Source organism: Xyrauchen texanus, chromosome 16 (assembly GCF_025860055.1).
Source record: "Xyrauchen texanus isolate HMW12.3.18 chromosome 16, RBS_HiC_50CHRs, whole genome shotgun sequence".
In the NCBI taxonomy this organism is placed as follows: Eukaryota; Metazoa; Chordata; class Actinopteri; order Cypriniformes; family Catostomidae; genus Xyrauchen; species Xyrauchen texanus.
In genome coordinates, this window is record NC_068291.1 from 23810117 (window position 1) to 23828175 (window position 18059).

At 38.7% G+C, this 18059-nt stretch overlaps 1 protein-coding gene across 1 annotated transcript; it reads left to right on the plus strand.

Moving 5' to 3' along the window:
• Positions 1-502: 502 nt before the first annotated feature.
• On the plus strand, positions 503-17715 carry LOC127657336 (cochlin-like). The gene is made up of 12 exons (XM_052146076.1): positions 503-605; positions 994-1050; positions 1176-1220; positions 1495-1651; positions 1905-2038; positions 3229-3297; positions 3390-3446; positions 3539-3686; positions 3770-3873; positions 12350-12576; positions 12682-13195; positions 16635-17715. The coding sequence occupies exons 2-12, from the start codon at positions 1017-1019 to the stop codon at positions 16805-16807; spliced, it is 1662 nt and encodes a 553-aa protein (XP_052002036.1). The 5' UTR covers positions 503-605; positions 994-1016; the 3' UTR covers positions 16808-17715.
• The last annotated feature ends 344 nt before the right edge of the window (positions 17716-18059 follow it).

Genomic DNA, 18059 nt, shown 5'->3' on the forward strand with positions numbered 1-18059 from the left:
TCTTGTTTGCCACGGAGTTTACATCTGGAAATGTTTCCAATGATTGTCCAATGATCCTTAAGAGATCACAACTGATGTAAGATGATTACATAAAAGTTACTAGGAGAAGAAAGAGATGTGGTTGTAAGTTTAAATTATATTTTTATCAAGGTTTACTCTTCAAAACAGCCTCAAGGTAAAGTTTTGAACACCCAGCCATACGCATTCAGGGCCTATTCATGCTATGTGGGCACAGTGCCATTCATTTATTTTTGAATTATTCTACTCTTTGTAGCAATCATTTTCTTTCCCAACACTACTGATTAAACAAAACTAAATGTGTCATGTAAGCATATAACAATGTTATTGACCAAACTGCAGAACTTATAACATTTAAATGGCTGAAAATGAGGGTTTAAAACAATGTCCTTTTCAGGTGGTTTGGATGCAAGGCCCGCCTCTTGTGATGTCACTGGAGAATCATTGGGGTATTCGGGGACATTATTTAAAGGACTAGCTCTTTCCTCAATATTCAGACATCTCTGGAATATCATCCATAAAGGAATTACTTAATTGTTTTCTATAAAGCTTTCAAGGCTGAGGAAACATCATCCTAAACATTATATGTAAGATCGATTAATCTTAATTTGTTTCATGATATTTGGCTGTTTAGTGCATTTTAATAGTGATAATTTTATATTTCCAGATGCACATCTTTTTTTCTTCTCCAGTCTGTCTGTCTGTCTCTACTCACTCGTTCTATGAGTGGATTAACTTAAGTATGCAATTCCAAAGGAGCAGTTTTTGATGGATGTGTCTGGGGAGATTACTTTTTCCTGTATCATATCTGATTTCACTTTTTCCTTCAAAATAAACATTACACATTTAGATAAATAAAGGATAAAAAAAAGTATATATATTTAAAAAAAAAAAACTTCTTAAAGAATACTTTTAATACAAAAGGGGTTGAGTTTATTCATTGTTGCATTGCATTTTCCACTTGTGTTTCTGCAGATATTCTTTAACCATCATTAACCATGTCGATAAGGTTTGCTGTACTTCATATATTAGGTAGGTGGTATGTTTATGAGTTTGTTCAAAGTCATTGTTGTAATTGTTTGTAAATGTTTTAATTATCATTGTCTTAGATGGAAAGATTAGAAATTTTTCTCTTTAACAAAATTGCCTTTTCGCAGGTATTCTGTCTCTGAGCTGCTGCACTTTTGGATCTGAAATAAATGGTTAGTAACTGTTTTCATAATAAATACAATCAATGGAGTGAAATATTTAATCTATTTTAAATTATTTTTAAATAGATTTAATTAAATAAAAATAGAAATGCTGACATATATTGACTTTTTTTTCAGTAGCTCAGAGACCCTCAAATACCTTTAGAATAAGGTTACCTTTTAAGTTCAAAATATAAAAATATGTGACACAGATTTATGGATTATTGTATATTGATGCATGCTTGCATAATTGATATACTTAGGGTCTATTGTTTATATGTCTTAGTTCCAACACCAATTAGCTGTGGAACTCGGGCGGCTGACCTACCAGACACACGTCAGCTGGTGCTCTGCCCAGCAAACTGCAATCTGTGGAGTCTGTCAGTGTTCGGCTCAGGAGTATATGCCTCTATTTCCAGCATCTGTGGAGCAGCAACACACAGGTAAAATCTTCGAAGAAATAACGAGTTATGGGTTTGTTAGACTTATGCAAGGAAGTCTGAGAGCAAAATAATGATAAATTAGAACAGAGGAAAAAGGAGATTGAACTAAATAAAATTCTTATTTTAGGATTCAGGTCTAGTCCAAGGCTGATTTCTCCATTGCCTAGTTTTTTCATCATCAAGGCGGTGTAGATGAATGATTTGGTGTGTAAAAGGTTGTTGCTACCTTCTATCTTACTATGTCATCAACCAGAGGCATCATAAATCTATCAGGTGGACCTGTGGAGGTTCACAGACTTCAAGGCAAGACAAACTACCTCAGCTCTTACGCACATGGCATCCAGTCTCAGTTCCTGTCTCAATGGAGCTCATCTTTCACTGTGGCCAGTGAGTGGAAACATTTATGATTTGCGCATTATTGGCGTTTGTTTTGATTTCAAATAAAATCCAATTTGTTGAGCGTTCACAGAACTCAGTCAAAAATTTGGATAATTATCATGTCAAAAATATTATTTAATATAACAATATATGTTGAAATAATATCACTATTAATGTAATGAAATATTAGAGAAATATAACTAATATTTGCTGTATATTACAATTATACTTATTGTTATTAATATTACTTATATGTACAAATAAGATAATATAAAAGTGCATGAACATACAATATTGTATTTTAAGTGTTAGGTGTTAAAATAATGTGCTAGCAGTTGTTCTGACAAATTATACAGCCCACACTTTTCATAGACCAGAAATTATCTTTAACATACAATTATAAAATATCTAATGTGGATTAAACAAATACGTATTATTAATCTCAGTAATTATATGTCATAACTTTAGTCATTTTATTTTCAGAGCTACTAGTAATAAATCAATTCAAATGTAAAATAAAATAGAATATAGAAGTGCATGAGATTCCATTCAGACGGTTGATTAAGGGTGGATTTAAGGAATATTCCGGGTTCAATACAAATTAAACTCAATCCACAGCATTTATGTTGATTAAAAACAAAAAATTACTTTTCTTTAAAAAAATGCAAAAATTTAGGTTACAGTGAGGCACTTACAATGGAAGTGAATGGGGGCAATATTTTTTTTTTGAGTGTTTAAAGGCAGAAATGTGAAGTTTATAATTTTATAAAAGCACTTACATTAATTCTTCTGTTAAACTTATTTATTATTTGAGCTGTAAAATTGTTTAAATCAGATTTAGGGTTTTAGTGATTGTTGACATTACATTGTCATTACAAAAAAGTTGTAAAATTGGCATTAACTTTACTCAGAAAAGGTTATTAAGTGATTGATTGACACTAAAATCGTGTTAACACACATGTTGTTTGTGTCTTCTGGCGATACTTTTGAAATAGTGAGTATTTTAATGTTTACAGATTGGCCCATTGACTTCCATTGTAAGTGCCTCACTGTAACCCAAATATTTCACTTTATTCTTTTTTTTTTAATGAAAATGAGGGATGAGTAAAAATAGATTTTTGTAATAATCAATATTATGCCACAAATTCTGTTGATTGAATCTGGAATATTCCTTTAAGTGATACGTTTGTTTGTCTCAGGAACAATTAGCTTGCCTTTGGAAGTGTCCAGCCAAACCAGTAGTTCTGCCACAGCTGCATCTGGAACAGGTAACAAGGAGTTCAGATAACAGGAGTTGATTTACCCATACTGAATACTGAATATGTAGCCTATACTGAGTATCCCCATTTCTTCTTTATAGCCAAGAAACCAGTCAAAAAATCTGTAAAGAAACCTCCTCCAACAACAGCAAACAGAGGTCTGTATGACTAGAGCCCATGTGTGTTTATATGAGAAATACATGGCTTAATATGATTAAATAGGTGCTTTGTAAATGTTACCTTGATCCAGATTGCCCCGTGGATATGGCATTGCTGATAGACAGCAGTTACAACATTGGACAGCGCCGGTACAACTTGCAGAAGAACTTTGTCAGTAAGCTTGCAATGATGCTGAAGGTGGGAACACCAGGACCTCATGTCGGAGTGGTGCAAACCAGGTGAACTGTACACATCCAGGTTCTTTATTATATCTAGTGTATTTGGTTTGTCAACAACATAATACTTTATGTTTTCTTTCCAGTGAGACACCTCAAACCGAATTTTACTTGTCTAATTACACTACAGCCAAAGACGTGTCTTTTGCCATCAAGGAGATTACGCACATTGGGGGGAATACAAATACAGGTCTTTAAAGCATCCTTCAACACTCATTTCATATTAATAATTAAGTGAAATAACTAATCTTGGATCATCTTAATACAATCTTGCCACCCTAAAAGGAATGTCCCTGATACAATATCCAAACAAAAATCACATTAATATTAATGTCAATGGGACAAGGCATTGCACATGAATACACATTAAAATACACACCATTTTCATTGTAGTAGTTCAAGTTCTTTTATTTATATAACACATTTAAAAACAGCATCAAGGCTGAGCAAAGTGCTGTACAATAAAAAATGATAAAAACACGCAACAATTTAAGACCAGGACAATAGATACTATTAAAAGCCAGTGAAAAGAGATGAATTTTAAGAGAAGATGTAAAAACAGATAATGAAGGTGACAATCTGATACTGATTGTGCAAACTATTCCATAAAATAGGACCCACAACCGAAAAGGCTCTCCCTCCTCTACGCTTTAGCCTCGAGGAGATATTGATCACCAGATCTCAGACTTCTAGGTGGATTGTAAGGATGTAGTAAGTCTGACAAGTAACTGGTAGTTTGGTTGTGTAATAATGATTTATAAACAAACAATAGCATTTTGAAATCAATACTAGCTTGAACCGGCAGCCAGTGAAGTGATTTTAAAATGGGGTAACATGATCGTACTTCCGACCTCCTTTTACAAATTTAGCAACTAATTAAAGTCGAGCAATAAGAGATTTGGAAATCCACAATAGAGAGAATTACAGTAATCCAGACGAGAAGTGAAAGCATGAACTGCTATCTCTAATGTTTTCTCTGACAAAAAGAGTTTAACTTTAGAGAGTAGACATAACTGAAAGAAACTGGAACCTATGACGGCACTAATATGTTTGTCAAATTTGAGCTGGCTATCAAACATGACACTCAGGTTCCGTATTTGAGTAGAGAGGAAAGCATTTAGATTTCCACAATCAGAATATACTGACATCAAAATTATCTGTAGGACCAAAGACAGTCACTTCTGTCTTATCTTTATTCAAAATAAAAACTATATATTTTTAAATATAAAACGTTTTTTGGCTAGCTAACCTTTTATTTCCTCCAGGCAAGCTAGAAGATATTTAATTGCTATGTGATAATTTCGTTTAACCTGTAAGTAGATTTGAGAGTCATCAGCACTGAAGTGGTAGGAGATAACATGCTTTCTGATAATGGAACTTAGAGGAAGCCTGTAAAGAGAAAAAAGTGCTGGTGCAAGAATAGAGCCCTGAGGCAAACCACAGGTGAGGCAGGTCACAGAAGAGGTACATTTGCCCAGTTTGACAGAAAAATCAGTTAAATAGGATTTAAACCATTTAAGAACATTCCCTTTTAAGCCCACGCACGATTCTAGTGTGGTGAACAGAATAGCATGATCAACAGTATCAAACGCTGAAGTCTGATCTAAAATCAATGAATCACCTGAATCTGTAGCTACTAAAATGTCATTTAAAGCAGATTCTGTGCAATGTGAAGATTTGAAACCAGACTGAAAGGTTTCAAAAATGTGGTTGTTCTTAAGAAATAGCTGAAGCTGCATAAGCACAATCTTTTCCATTAATTTGGAAATAAAGGATAAGAAAGAGATTGGCCAGAAATAATTTAAAACAGATGCATCTAGTGAAGGCTTCTTGAGTAAAGCAGTGACAGCTGTAATTTTGTCGGAGATGGACCCTGAAAAACAGACATTTATTAAAAAAGGATACCAGACCAGGACCAACTGAGTCTACTATTTGCTTGAAGTACAGAGCATGAATAATATCAAGGGGGCAAAAGGAGGTTTTAAGACTGGCAGTTATTTCTATAACTGTGTGTAATGTGACAGTGTCAAAGGCATCCCATGAGGCTAGTGACTGCATAGAATTAATTGATCCTCAATGTAAGGCATTAACTGCAATCTTTAAAAAAATCTCAAGAAACCTTCACATAGTACATCAGAAGGATTAGGTATAGCATTAACGGGGGGTCAAAACAGAAGTTATAACAGAAAACAAAACCTTGGGACGATGGTGTTTATTTGTAATTAAATTTGAAAAGTAAGCAGCTTTTGCTGATTTTACAGTTCTCTGATACGCCAATAAGCATTCTTTCAATATTTCGAAAGAAACTTGAAGTTTGTCATTTTTCCATATTTGCTCAGCTCTTCTAAACGCATGGCTAGAATAGCGAGTGATGGAGTTGATCCATGGTTCAGATTACATTTTGATATACATTGTTTTAGTGGTGAAGTAGCATTTAAAATGTCCCACCATGTAGAGTTTAGCAACCTGAGGTGGTGGTTAGCATCCAGATCCGGTAACGGAGATTCGAGGGACAGTGATGTTCTGGTCAAATTAAAGTGCTGATTGAAGTCCTCACAGAAATGAGGGGAGTAATAGTACACATTATATATATTAGATGCGGAAGCAACTGAGATTCGTCCTCCGCCACCCGAAGAGGGGAATCACTATGCCACCATGACTCAATGCCACTAGGACTTAGAGTGCATTGGGAATTGTGTATTCCAAATTGGGGAGACATAATAAAAAAATTTATAAAAAAGTATATAATTTAATATGGCTTAAAAATACATGTTTGAGGTATAATTTTTGTTGAAGAACAAAACATCCACATATCGTCAATACATTTTAAACACAGGACTCGTCCAAAAACCCATTATAAAAACCCAAAGGATAATCCAGAGGGAACCAATGGCAGATTAGACTTCCGGGTTCGCCTACAGATTGACGCCACGGCTGAACAGTTTTATTAGTTAATGCATTAGGTGTCATGAACTAACAATAAACAAAAATGTTTTTACAGCAACTTTGCATATGCAACTTTTGCATATGCAACATAAAATTACTATATGTTGACATTAAGATTAATAAACACCGTAAAAGTATTGCTTATTGTTAATTCATGTTAATTAATGTTGTTAACAAATTTAACCTCATTGTAAAGTGTTACCAAAATAATTAATGTAAGTGCTTTAATAAAAATATGTGCTTCACATTTCTGTTTTTAACACTTTGGAGTGCCTTGCCCCATTGATTTCCCTAGTAAATATATTTTTAGTATTTTTACAAACTGAGGGGAGAGTCAAAATTATTTTTATTGACAGCATGCACTGAAAAAATATTTTTCTGAATTAGTATTTTTGTCGTTGTTCAGCAAAAATATTTAAAATTCTTTAAAACAAGACAAATTAACTTGAGAAGCAAAATTTTTTTATGCTTAAAACAAGAAAAACAAATTGCAGGAGTGAAAAATTATTACAGAAAGAGTCTTACGGAATTTTATATTTATCTACGGAGCCCCTTAGAGGACAGGCCAGGAATTATTTTCCTAAAATGGTTTTGCATTCCCTTGCATTTAGTTTCGTGCATTTGCCCTATATATGCTCAAACACAATTTCTTCAGAAATGTCTTCCTTCAAGACTGTGTCTCGTTTCGAAGTCTACGTGCCAGGTAGGACGCGTCCTTTGAAGGCTGCAGTATACAGAGTGTCCTCGATGACATATGTGGCCGACAAATGTGGCCTCCGGAGGACGCATCCTTCCAAACGAGACACAGCCATCGTCTAATCTTAACTACACATCTGGATCATCCCTCTCTTCGCTGTCGACGGACATCATCAGCGGACGGGATTCCCTGCAGATGCATAAAGACGTTCTTTGCCTGACTCTCAGCGCCTGCAGCGAAAGATTCACTCGCCCCCTAGTGTTTTGGCTAAGAAGTATCTCCGCCTCACCGCCGGATCAGGTTTTTCACTCAGCAAGACATCTACGCATTTCCCACAGCATCTAGGCATGAGCTGTATCCTTTGATATAAGTATGCATATATGTAATATTCCTTCCAAGTGATGTACAACACTCTATAAAAAAGCCGCTTGTATGTACGCGTCTTTTTAAAGATGTCTTATTGCAAGTGTTCCTGTGAGCAACACATTGCTCTGTCAGACCAACATGAGAGCTGCGTTCGCTGCCTGGGCCACACCCACGCCGAAGCAGCTCACATGGGGACAGACTGCCCTCATTGTGAGGACATGAGTCTCAAGACACTGCACTCTAGGGTCACCCTCATTCTAAGGGACGATTATACCACTCACGCCCTCCCGAACACTTCCTCTGTGCTAAGTCTCGAGATACCACATGAGGAAGCATGGCGAGGCCATGTGGTAGAGATGTAAGAACCTGCAGAGGATCTTGCACCGGTGCAAGCCCTCTGTGCCCCTCAATCTTCGCACGCAGCGTTTTTGCCAGTGCAGTACGCACGTGATGACCTCCGGCCCTCTATGAATAAGCACCGGGGTCTGACGATGATAATGATGCCGTTTCCCCTCGCAGCATCAGAGAATGGTCCATGGAGGATGTTGCAGCTCCTCCCCCCAGCGAGGGTGAGGAGCACGCATTGGCCATTGATACGAGTTAATCTGCAGCATTTCACAGGTGGTCAAGGATCTCAGCCTTGGGTGATAAATGGTCGCCTCCTGTCGAGCTGGAAAATTCTCATCTGAATGAATGATTCCTGCACACCGTCCACTGTCAAAAGACTGTGGTTCGGAAATCAGTATAGTTCTTCCCTGAGGTTCACACAGAGCTTACTGAGACCTGGCAAATGCCCAGATCGGAGGGGCTGCTGTCCCCAGTCATATTTCAGCATCTTTTTTTACTGTAACGCAAATAGCACTGGCAGTCCCCAGTGGGAAGAATCTCATCTGCCGTCCTCAGTCATATTTCAGCGTCTTTGTACTGTGATGCAAATAGCGCCGTCAGTCCAAGGGGGAAGAATCTCATTGGAAATATAGCATTCATATGAATCTAGAGCTCCTGCCTTTTCTATTATGTTTTGACTCGCCCTTCACCGCTATTCTTGCCGGGAACAAGTCAGTTTATAGTGCAACGTTTCCTTGCATTGCTTGAATAGCGCACAGTGCTCGATGCACGCTGAAATCTGAAAAAGCTCTTTCTTCCTCTCCAATCAAACTCACTCGCTGTGATAACCGCAGGTGATTGGCATCTATTGTTAGCTTGCTCGAGCCTTTACACTATTAGCGCTGTGCACAGATGCATTATGCACTCTGAGTGAGAAGCTCCCATCTGATAAGGGCCAGCTATATCTGTGCTCATTATCCACGTGTTACTGAGCATTTCTCAGTGTTAAAAAAAAACCATAGTGTACATTCTGGTTTGCAATACGGCTGCCTCACTTCAACAGCATTCTATCCTCCACGTTACAGTGAAGGACATACCCATTCTACGCTCCGAGGTAGTAAATCTCCTCTTGAAAGACGCAATAGGGGTTGTTCCCCGAATTGTGCACAGAGAGAATCTCATAGAATTTATTTTCTCCTCAAACTGCAGAAAGATGGTGGCCTCTGGCCTATCTGCATCTGTGACATTTGAATTGAGCCATCTTTTGGTTCTGTTCATAATGATCACTTACAAATAATTCTCTCTCTTACGTTTGCACGCCCATAAACCATACCTTAGTGTACTTATTAAGTTTGGATCAGGCCATTCTTGAAAATTCTTGAAGATTCCCCATTTCACACACTTTGCACAACCGCTTCCCAATTAGTGTCAAATATAAAGCACCTGCTATCCTGTTGCGTGAACGCGTAGCGGGTGCTCACGGGGATATCAGATTGGGTGCTAAAAATTATTGAAGAAGGGGAATTCGATCCAATGTGCAGGAAGACCGCCTTGCTTCGACTGCGTTTTGTCCTCGATGGTTCCGTCACGGGACTTGCCAGTATTATGTACAGGAATTCACAATCTAGCAAAAGATGTGATAGAGATTGTTCCGAGCTGCCTTTTACAGCTGCTACCTTTTCTTTTTAAAGAAAGGTGGCGGGCTTCAATCGATGTTAGATCTGAGACACTTGAAACGCTTGCAAAACGGCCATTCAGAATGTTTACTCAAAAAAATATTATCACACATATACCCACAGGATTGGTTTGCATCAATAGATCTAAAGGATGCATACTTTCATATCCGAATTGTACTGCATCACAGACTGTTCTTGAGATTCGCATTTGAAGGTATGATATCAATTCAAAGTCCTTCCCTTTGGATTGTCTCTAGCCCCACACGTTCACAAAATGTGTCGATGCTGTGCTCACCCCTTTGAAGATGAACGACGTGTGCATTCTAAATTACCTTGACTATTGGCTATTACTGGCCAGATCAGAGGCTTTGCTATGCGAGCACAGGGACTTCATACTTCACCATTTGAACAGCCTGGGTCTCAGTGTCAACTGGGTGAGCACACAAAAAAAAAATCTCCTTTTTGGGGGTTCAACTCGACTCTATGGGCATGCATGCGTACCTCATGAATGAACGTGTCCAGACCATTCACCAGTGTTTGTCTCAGTTTAAACTTCCAATGAAGTCTTTTCAGATAATGCTGGGTGTTGGCTCAAACACCATGTACCGAATAATGTCTGGCATCGGGGCATGTGTGCATCACCGTGACTCGCTTCAGCCGATTTGTGCTGCTCTAGCACCATGGACAGCTCCAAACCTTTATCAGTAGGGTGTGATGCTGGAGCAGGCTTTCAGACAAATAGTTGAGACCATGGATGCTTCCAACACGGATTGGGGGAACACTGTGCGATGGACGCCCGGCTTTCGGCACATGGGAATGTGTGAAACGGGCCGTGGCACATCAACTGTTTGGAAATGCTAGCCGTCTTCTTAGCGGTGAAAGCTTTTCATTCCGACATAGTGACTCATCACTTTCTGACAATATGTCAATGGTAGAGTACATATATCGCCAGGACGGCACTAAATCGCTACCAATGATGAGCCTGGCGCCTCCTCGAGTAGAGCGTGCGCCATCTCCTCTCCCTGCATACGACATACTGTATGTTCCGGGCCGAATGAACTGTGGAACGGACATGCTGTTGTGCCAGGAACTGATGGCCGGGGGAATGGAGACTTCATTCGTGTGGGTTTGGGAAATATTCTGCAAGGCGGAAGTCGACCTATTTGCCTCTCGTAAAGGTGGAACTAGGGTCATGGCTTCCTCGTGGGCATGGACAAAAGGTATATCCCTACAGGATATATGCTTTGCAGCAGGATAGTCTTTGTAGAACACGTTTGTGAGGTTTTATAGCCAAGATGTGGCGTCCATCTCTTCACGAGTCCTCTCTTTCTAGAGATCTACTATTCCATCACCCAGCAGGTGAACCCAAGCTCCTTATTACAGGTAGGTTACCTGTTATAATTTTAATACATCCGCCTTTGTAGGCTGCTATCCAATTTACTTCCACTAGAAGTCACAAGCACTTCCAATAGAATAAAATCTCCCTCCCTACCTCAGGTTATATAGGGGATAAATTATTCTGTGGCTATTAAATGTCTCATATAAATGAATTTCCCATTTGTTTTTCACCATGTGGGGTTATTCATTTGAAGACATATCATAATTAGTCACAATCCATGAACTCATATATATTTTTCTAAGTGTTTTGACCCTGGAACATCTTAGGGTATGATGCTATGTAGTGCAGTGTGATGGGACTCTATAGGTTCCCAATAGCATTCAGATGCAATGTCGAGTGAACAGTCAAATGTCTCCGGTTACTCAAGTAACCTCTCAGTTCCCTGAGATGAAGGAAATGAGACATTGCAAAGTTGGATGCACTACTACTTCAGAGTTTTGAGGTACGAGCATATGTTCTTGTCCTTCAGTCAGAAAATTCTGAAGAAGTGTTGTTTGAGTGCTAACTTATATAGGCCAAATAAACGCCTAAAAGTGCAGGGCTCAAATGCCATTGCAATCATAAGACTGCCGTTATGATACAAGAGCTTCAGCTAGAAAAGGAATTTCCCATAGCGTTCAAATGCAATGTCTCGTTCCCGTCATCTCAGGGAACTGAGAGGTTACTTGAGTATACAGAATTGTTTTCATTGGTAACATTGTAGTAACTATAAAAAGTTAAGTGACCATGTTTTATTAATACAGTGTACTGTATTCATATATAGTAGCAACCACGGTAATTGTATATTATTGTAGTAAATGTTGTAGTAAAATATTGTAGTAAAACCATAATAACCACAAAATTATTATTTGTATTACCATAATTTTCATTTTCCTTTATTATTAATATGGTATTACTATGAATATCAAGGTTAAATATGGTTACTATCGTATAACCATTGTAAATTTATATTTAGGGCATGTAAAACTTATTGTGAGGGAGCACAAATTATTGCGAGGGCACACAAAACTATTTTGGAAAAAATTCCCAGCCAGTCTTAGGAACTCTATATTTATGTTGTTTAATTTTTTTTATATATGTATATTTGTACCTGGAAACAAGAAAAAAATACTGTTTAAGAAAATGATTTTTGCAGTGCACCACGTATTGTCAATAAAGCTTAACTTGAAACATTCCTTTAAACTTTCTGACATAATACATGTCCTTGCTTCAATGAGCAGAGCTAGGCAGGCTTGAGTTATTGGCTTTTGCACAGGTAAGGCCATACTACACACTGTGAGGAACTTCTTCAATCCGGATTTTGGTGTGCGGAGAGGTTACCCACGGGTCATTGTGGTGTTTGTCGATGGGTGGCCCTCTGATAACGTGGAGGAAGCGGCAGTTTTGGCCAGAGAGTCTGGAATTAATGTGTTCTTTGTGTCTGTGGCCAAACCTGCCCCTGAGGAGATGAGCATGGTGAGCGATCAAGACTTCATGAGAAAGGTGAGATGATTCACATATGGAAAAACACCAGTTTAGTGCTTAGGAAACTATGTTCAATGGGAAAACCACTGTTTGCTGACAATATACCTTATATGTATCTGACAGGCAGTGTGCAAGGACAATGAGTTCTTCACTTTCACCATGCCCAGTTGGTTTGGAACCAACAAGTTTTTGAAGCCACTTGCTCACAAGCTTTGCTCCATCGATCAAATGGTTTGCAGCAAGACCTGCTATAACTCTGTGAACCTGGGCTTCCTGATCGATGGCTCCAGCAGTGTAGGTGACGGAAACTTCCGGCTAGTGCTGGACCTTCTTGTCTCCATTGTACGCAGCTTCGACATCTCCGACATTGGATCTCGAATTGGTGCCATCCAGTTCACATATGACCAAAGGATGGAGTTCAATTTTGATGACCACACAACGAAAGATGATGCTCTGAGGGCCCTGGAGAACATCCCATACATGAGCGGAGGCACAGCCACTGGAGACGCCATCAACTATGCTGTGCGGAGTCTCTTTAAACCCCGCACAGGCTCCGGCAAGAAGTTCCTCATTATCGTCACTGATGGACAATCTTACGACGATGTAAGAGGGCCGGCTATGGCCGCCCAGAGAGAGGGTATGTTTTTTTTTTGCACTTCCTTAGATACATCTATAATGTCTCGGTTATGTACGCAACCTTGGTTCCCTGAGATAAAGGGAACAAGTCATTGCATTCTGCTAACGCATATGGGGAGCGTCCATCTCCACGAACTAGTTGAAACAGCTCTACAATAATGCCATTATTATAATATTGGCTATGGTATTTGAGCCCTGCCCATTTAGCTGCGTGGAGCTATCCTCTATAAAATCAGGCACGCAAACACCATTCCTCAGAATTTTCAGACTGATGTACAAAGAGCGCATCGCTCGCACCTCAAAGAACTCTGAGTCTTGTAGTATTGCCAGCATTTGCAATGTCCGTTCCCTTCATCTCAGGGAACCAAGGTTAAATATGTAACCAAGATGCTCCCTTATATCTCAGTACACTTGACATTGCATTCTGCTAACACATATGGGGAACAGAATCCCATCATGCTGCACTACACAACATAACCTTCCCAGGGAGGAAACATTATGCCGCAGTCTCGTGGGACGGCGACCGACATGAGTATACTCATAGTGAATGACCCTCATGGTCAGCCAAGGGGGAAATACTCAGAATATATATATATACTATGGTCATATAGTATGATAGCCCCTTCACGAACCCAGTCGGAAAGGAAGTTTATTTATAATGAAGTGCCTGTAACTTTGGGAGCACAATGGTCCGAATGCAGGCCGTTGTGTAAAGTGTCAGGGAGTCCGTACTTAAAAAGAGAGGCATAAGTATATATTTGGCAAGTAAAAATAGCAAGCGCTCTAGACAGAGAGGACTTGTTTTGAGAGAGATGTTATTTATGTCTAGGTTGTAAAATCTTGTGAATGTGTTTTGAGAAGACCATTCTGCTGCAAAACATATGACTTGTAAGGACACACTGTTCGTCCATGCCCATGAAGAGGCCACGCCTCTAGTTGAGTGTACTTTAACACCAATTGGGCAATTCGCACCCTGCGACTCGTAAGCCAGGTTGACCGTATCAACGATCCAGTGAGAAAGTCTTTGCTTGGGGATAAACATTCCATTTGTTTGTCCTCCATAGCACACAAAGAGTTGGTCAGTCTGAACTAGCATGTGTGCTCAACGTATGTGTGTAATGCTCGCAAAGGGCATAACAAATGCAAGGACTGGAGGAGTAAATAAGTCTTGAAGGTGAACCACCTGCACTCTGAAGGGTGCGATTCTAACCTTAGGCACATAGCCTTTCTGGGTTTGACAGTGGTTTTGAAAGGCATGGACCAAACTCCAGGCATGAATTGTTAACTGACAGTGCTTTCAAATCACTGACACATATTAGGCCAAAGCCAGCAGTGATGCGGTCTTAAGAGAAAGCGCACACAATTCAACATAGACCAGAGGCTCGATGGGAGGCCCCGCAAGTACTTTTAGGACCAAGTTAGGTCCCAAGTCAGGGCTGTAGCTGGGTGAGGGGAATTTAGCTGCCCCGCCACCTAGGAATTAATATTAAATCATGTTTTCTTATAGAGGTGCCGATTTCAGGTGCATGATATGCAAATATAATTGCCACATAAACTTTGAGCATAAACGGAGTGAGCCATGCATCCAATCACTCTTAAGAAATGTACGAATTTCAAGTATGTGGCAGTTCACTGGGTCTTTGCCATGTGAAAAGCACCATTTAGTGAACACATTCCATTTCAGTGCCTGTTCTAGCCTGTAATATGGTGTTCATATGCTCCATGTCCACTCTGACTTTGTTGATGACAGAATGGAGGCACACCGGGGGAAGCGCATACTTGCATTTCACCCGGCCATACATGGGCCAGAGCGTCATGGTGACATAAGTACGCTGCTACTGTTGTGTTGTACGAAAGAATCAGAATGTGAAGATTCACAATATCGGAATGAAAAGCTCTCAAAGCTAGAAAGACAGCCAGTAGCTCTAGGCGGTTGACGTCACGGCCGTTTCGCACCTGTCCAGGTGTCGAAAGTTGGGTGTCCATTACACACCGCACCCCAACCTGTGTTAGATGCATTTTTGGTCAGCACTTTCCTTCTGAAAACTTGACCCAGCATAACACCATACGCTGGCACTGTTCATGGAACTAGAACAGCCAGATTGTGGCAAGTCAACACACATGAAAATGAAATGACTTCAGTCGTAATGTTTTTTTTTTTCAGTTTGAAAGCGGGACAGCAGTCTGACAGCGGGATGTGTACTTCGCATAAGAAAACACTTACGGAATAACATATTTAAAAAGACATGAACACGTAAGCTGCTCTTTTAGTTTTATATATATATATATATATATATATATATATATATATATATATATATATATATATATATATATATATATATATATACACACACAGTATCTCACAAAAGTGAGTACACCACTCACATTTTTGTAAATATTTGATTATATCTTTTCATGTGACAACAATGAAGAAATGACACTTTGCTACAATGTAAATTTGTTAGTGTATAGCTTGTATAACAGTGTAAATTTGCTGTCCCCTCAAAATAACTCAACACACAGCCATTAATGTCTAAACCGCTGGCAACAGAAGTGAGCACACCCCTAAGTTAAACGCTGCGTTTTTTAGCAGACAGCTTTGCCCCTATAAGGGTGGCTTAAATGCCATAGCCAACATTAGAATATTGGAGTTATTGTAGAGGTTTCAACTAGGTCATGTAGAAGGACACTCCCCATATGCATTAGCGGAACGCAATGTCAAGTGCACTGAGTTGTAAGGGAACTAGGGTTTTCAATCAGAGTTCCTGAAGGTTCTCCAGGGGCCATTGAGAACATATATTCTACTTACAGGATTTTATAAAACATGGAAAAATCTTAAATCCAGGTTCCCCACTCCTTTTTAGCAAAGGAAATCCCATTACTTTTCCATTCCTTTTCCATGACTTTTGATTATTTTTCAGGAGTGGTGATTGGACATTGAATAAGTTTTATATATATATATATAAGAGAGAGATTGCACAGAAAGTTCTAGCCACAACTGTACTGGCTAAAACAAAACAAAAAAAAATGATATTCACTTGAAATTAAAAAAAAATAAATAAAAAAAAGTAACCATTAGCCAAATCTGACATTATTACTGTTTCATTTCGTTTTCCATGGACTACAAATAAATTTTAATTTAACTGAGAATTTTCATACATCTTAAAATATATTTTGCATACAAAATAGTGCTATTCCACACAGGGTAAAGTTAAGCATTAGCCTATGTAATATTTTTAATACAGTGTTATAAAAACAAAATCTATTTTTTAATACTGGTGGTTCCCTATAAAGTAAAAGAAAAAAACGGATATAGTAGTACTTACAGTGCGTGTAATAGTCAATAATAATCAGTGAGGCTTTATTAAATAATAGCCAGTAGAGGAAGATCGTGGAAGTTATTTTGATGCCATTCAGACCATCTCGCTTCATTTTAGGAATTACAGTGTTTACCGTTGGTGTGGCTTGGGCACCGATGGAAGATCTGAAGGCAATGGCGTCCGAGCCCAAAGAGAGCCACGTGTTTTTCACCCGCGACTTCACCGGCCTCGCGCAGTTCCAGCAGCCCATCGTACGAGGGATCTGCAGAGACTTCACAGACTACAATTAAAGAGCAACTGTTTGAGAGACAAAGGAAAGAAAAGAGAGAGAGAGAAAGGGCAAACGCAATTAAAAGAACATATTTTTTTTTATTATTATTTAGCTTTTTGCTATACTTATTAGAACAAATGTGACCTACAATGCTGTTTGTATGTTTTAACTAAATGTGCAAAGAAGGGACGGGCTTGTATTTTCACGGTTTTCAGCTTTAATGGTATTGGTATTTCTGATGATAAATAGGATTTTATTTTAGAATAAGTCAACCTCCATATTGTGGACAATGTAATTGTTTTGTGATTTGTAGTCTTTTTCCATAATGTTCGTTCTTTAACTTTTTTCAAGTATTTGTTGCCTGCGGAGGGGTCACTGTAACTTTTATATTAATTTAAGGACTTGAAGATTCTATTCCAGTTACGCAAGGTAGTGCACAATATGGGGAGGGTGACAAAAACAGCTATGAAGAGGATTCCCAGTGAAACAGCACCCTCCCACGCATTCTGTCGGCAGTGCAGATGACTGACTTCTGGATGCGTCACTTTCCTTTTTAATCTCAATGCATCAATGTTTGCTGATTCACACCATTACATAAGTAGATCTGGGTTATAAAATAAAACAATATGGTCCTTCCCAGAGGTACCAAACAATATACAAGCACTGTACTACATACACAAACACTTTTTCTTTCATGTCATGTACGTCAGAGTGAGAGATGAGGATAAGCAGTTTGACCATATCTATTATTTTCTTTAAATTATACTTTCAATGTACTTATCGAACACATTTTTATGTGTACCCTTCCATATGCATGCTTTACTGCCTCACATAATGACAACAGATGTGGGAGGGAGCATTAAAATGCCTGTACATTTGTTTATAATTTATTACTTTCCTCTCAATAAAGGTGTTTTTACAACTTGACCAGCTGTTAATCAAACTGACATCCCCACACCCTCTTCTGTTGCCTTAGACTTATCAGGCATAGTAAAACGTTGAAACAACACATCCAAATAACATCAATGTACCATCTACATAGCAAAGGGTTTGTTTAATCTATATATCTGAAAAAAAAAAAAAAAAATAGCTGTCTAACTATAAACAACACTTTTACAAGTGTGACACCCTTGGCCAAAATTGAGTTATTTGGAGTCTGCTAGAGTAGCATAATCTTAAAGGGATAGTTCACCCAAAAATGAAAATTCTCTCATCATTTACTCACCCTCATGCCATCTAAGATGTGTATGACTTTCTTTCATCTGCAGAAC

Coding starts and splice junctions, on each gene's coding strand:
- LOC127657336 (XM_052146076.1), top strand. CDS start 1,017: ATGTCGATAAGGTTTGCTGTACTTCATATATTAG. Junction 1,652..1,904: donor TGTGGAGCAGCAACACACAG/GTAAAATCTTCG, acceptor GTCATCAACCAG/AGGCATCATAAATCTATCAG. Junction 12,577..12,681: donor ATCAAGACTTCATGAGAAAG/GTGAGATGATTC, acceptor TGTATCTGACAG/GCAGTGTGCAAGGACAATGA.